Genomic DNA, 1,024 nt, shown 5'->3' with positions numbered 1-1,024 from the left:
ACTCACCATGAGGAAGGCCGTGATGCCGGCGAGCACCTGGAACGTGGTCTGGATGCCGATGTCGAGGATGTAGGGCAGGATGAACGGCAGCGCGATGGTGAACACGGACGACCCCGCCGTCACGAAGCCATTCACCAGGCCCATCCAGCGCTGGAAGTAGTGGCCCAGGATCACCAGCGAGGGCGTGTAGGCCAGCGACGCCCCGCCGCCGAACATCAGCCCGTACGTGATCATCAGCACTTCCACCTGCAGGCAGGGCGGGGTGGGAAGGGCGGGGGTCAGTGGGGCAAGGAAGGATATGTAACTTCATTACATCAAACAAACAAACAAAAACGAACCTCTCCAGAATCGGGAGGAGGGAGGGGGTTGTCTGACGGAGATGTGTCACTTTTTCCGAGTACCTTTTTGTTACTTCCCATCTATGATTTTTGGATGTATATTAAACGGTTTTTTTTTTTTCTCCCGAAATTCATACTCGACTGATACACACTCAGCGACCATTGCATGCTGTATATCCCTCGCTTATTTAGCAGTGTTAGCAGCCCGGCGGGCTTTGTCATTGCCATTGTCTGTCGGGCATAAATCGTTCAATGTTCACGGCGGGCATTGCCTCAGTTACGCGCCCGTGCACTTCGATGAACTGGAACGTGATTTGGTAACACTGCCCGTCGGGTGATGCCAGATCGCTCGGACGGGGCCTTGTTTTTATTGGATCTAGTGATTTATTAGTCCATCTGTTTGTAACTGAATCAATTTGGAAAATTCTGCTGGTTGTGTCGTGCCTTGACACAGCCCATGACTTCGAATACATGGGTAGACATTTCTGAAAAAGTCACCTAATTCTTGGAGTCTGCAGTTTCAGATCAAACTAGCAGACACCCGCCAATAGCAAATTTGTGTACAGTATCCACAAGCTTTCTCTCATCTCCATTGGATAAAGCAGTGGCTCTTGCCCTTCCCGAGTAGCGACCAAAACCTGAGTAACAACTGCCAACTAAGTATCTGACAACAATCTGGAATCTCA

The 1,024-nt window shown here is 50.6% G+C and overlaps 1 protein-coding gene across 2 annotated transcripts in view; it reads right to left on the bottom strand.

Annotated features, from left to right (window-relative positions):
* Positions 1–1,024, bottom strand: part of LOC119586356 (monocarboxylate transporter 10-like) — a 49,653-nt gene that overhangs the window by 14,567 nt on the left and 34,062 nt on the right. For both annotated transcript variants that reach the window (XM_037935068.1, XM_037935069.1), the window contains exon 4: positions 7–246. In XM_037935068.1, the coding sequence (XP_037790996.1) occupies positions 7–246 (240 nt within the window). The remainder of the gene's footprint in view (positions 1–6; positions 247–1,024) is intronic.

Source organism: Penaeus monodon, chromosome 21 (genome assembly GCF_015228065.2).
Source record: "Penaeus monodon isolate SGIC_2016 chromosome 21, NSTDA_Pmon_1, whole genome shotgun sequence".
Taxonomy (NCBI): domain Eukaryota; kingdom Metazoa; phylum Arthropoda; class Malacostraca; order Decapoda; family Penaeidae; genus Penaeus; species Penaeus monodon.
The sequence above is the reverse complement of the archived record's forward strand: the minus strand, read 5'-3'. Positions and strand labels throughout refer to the sequence as shown.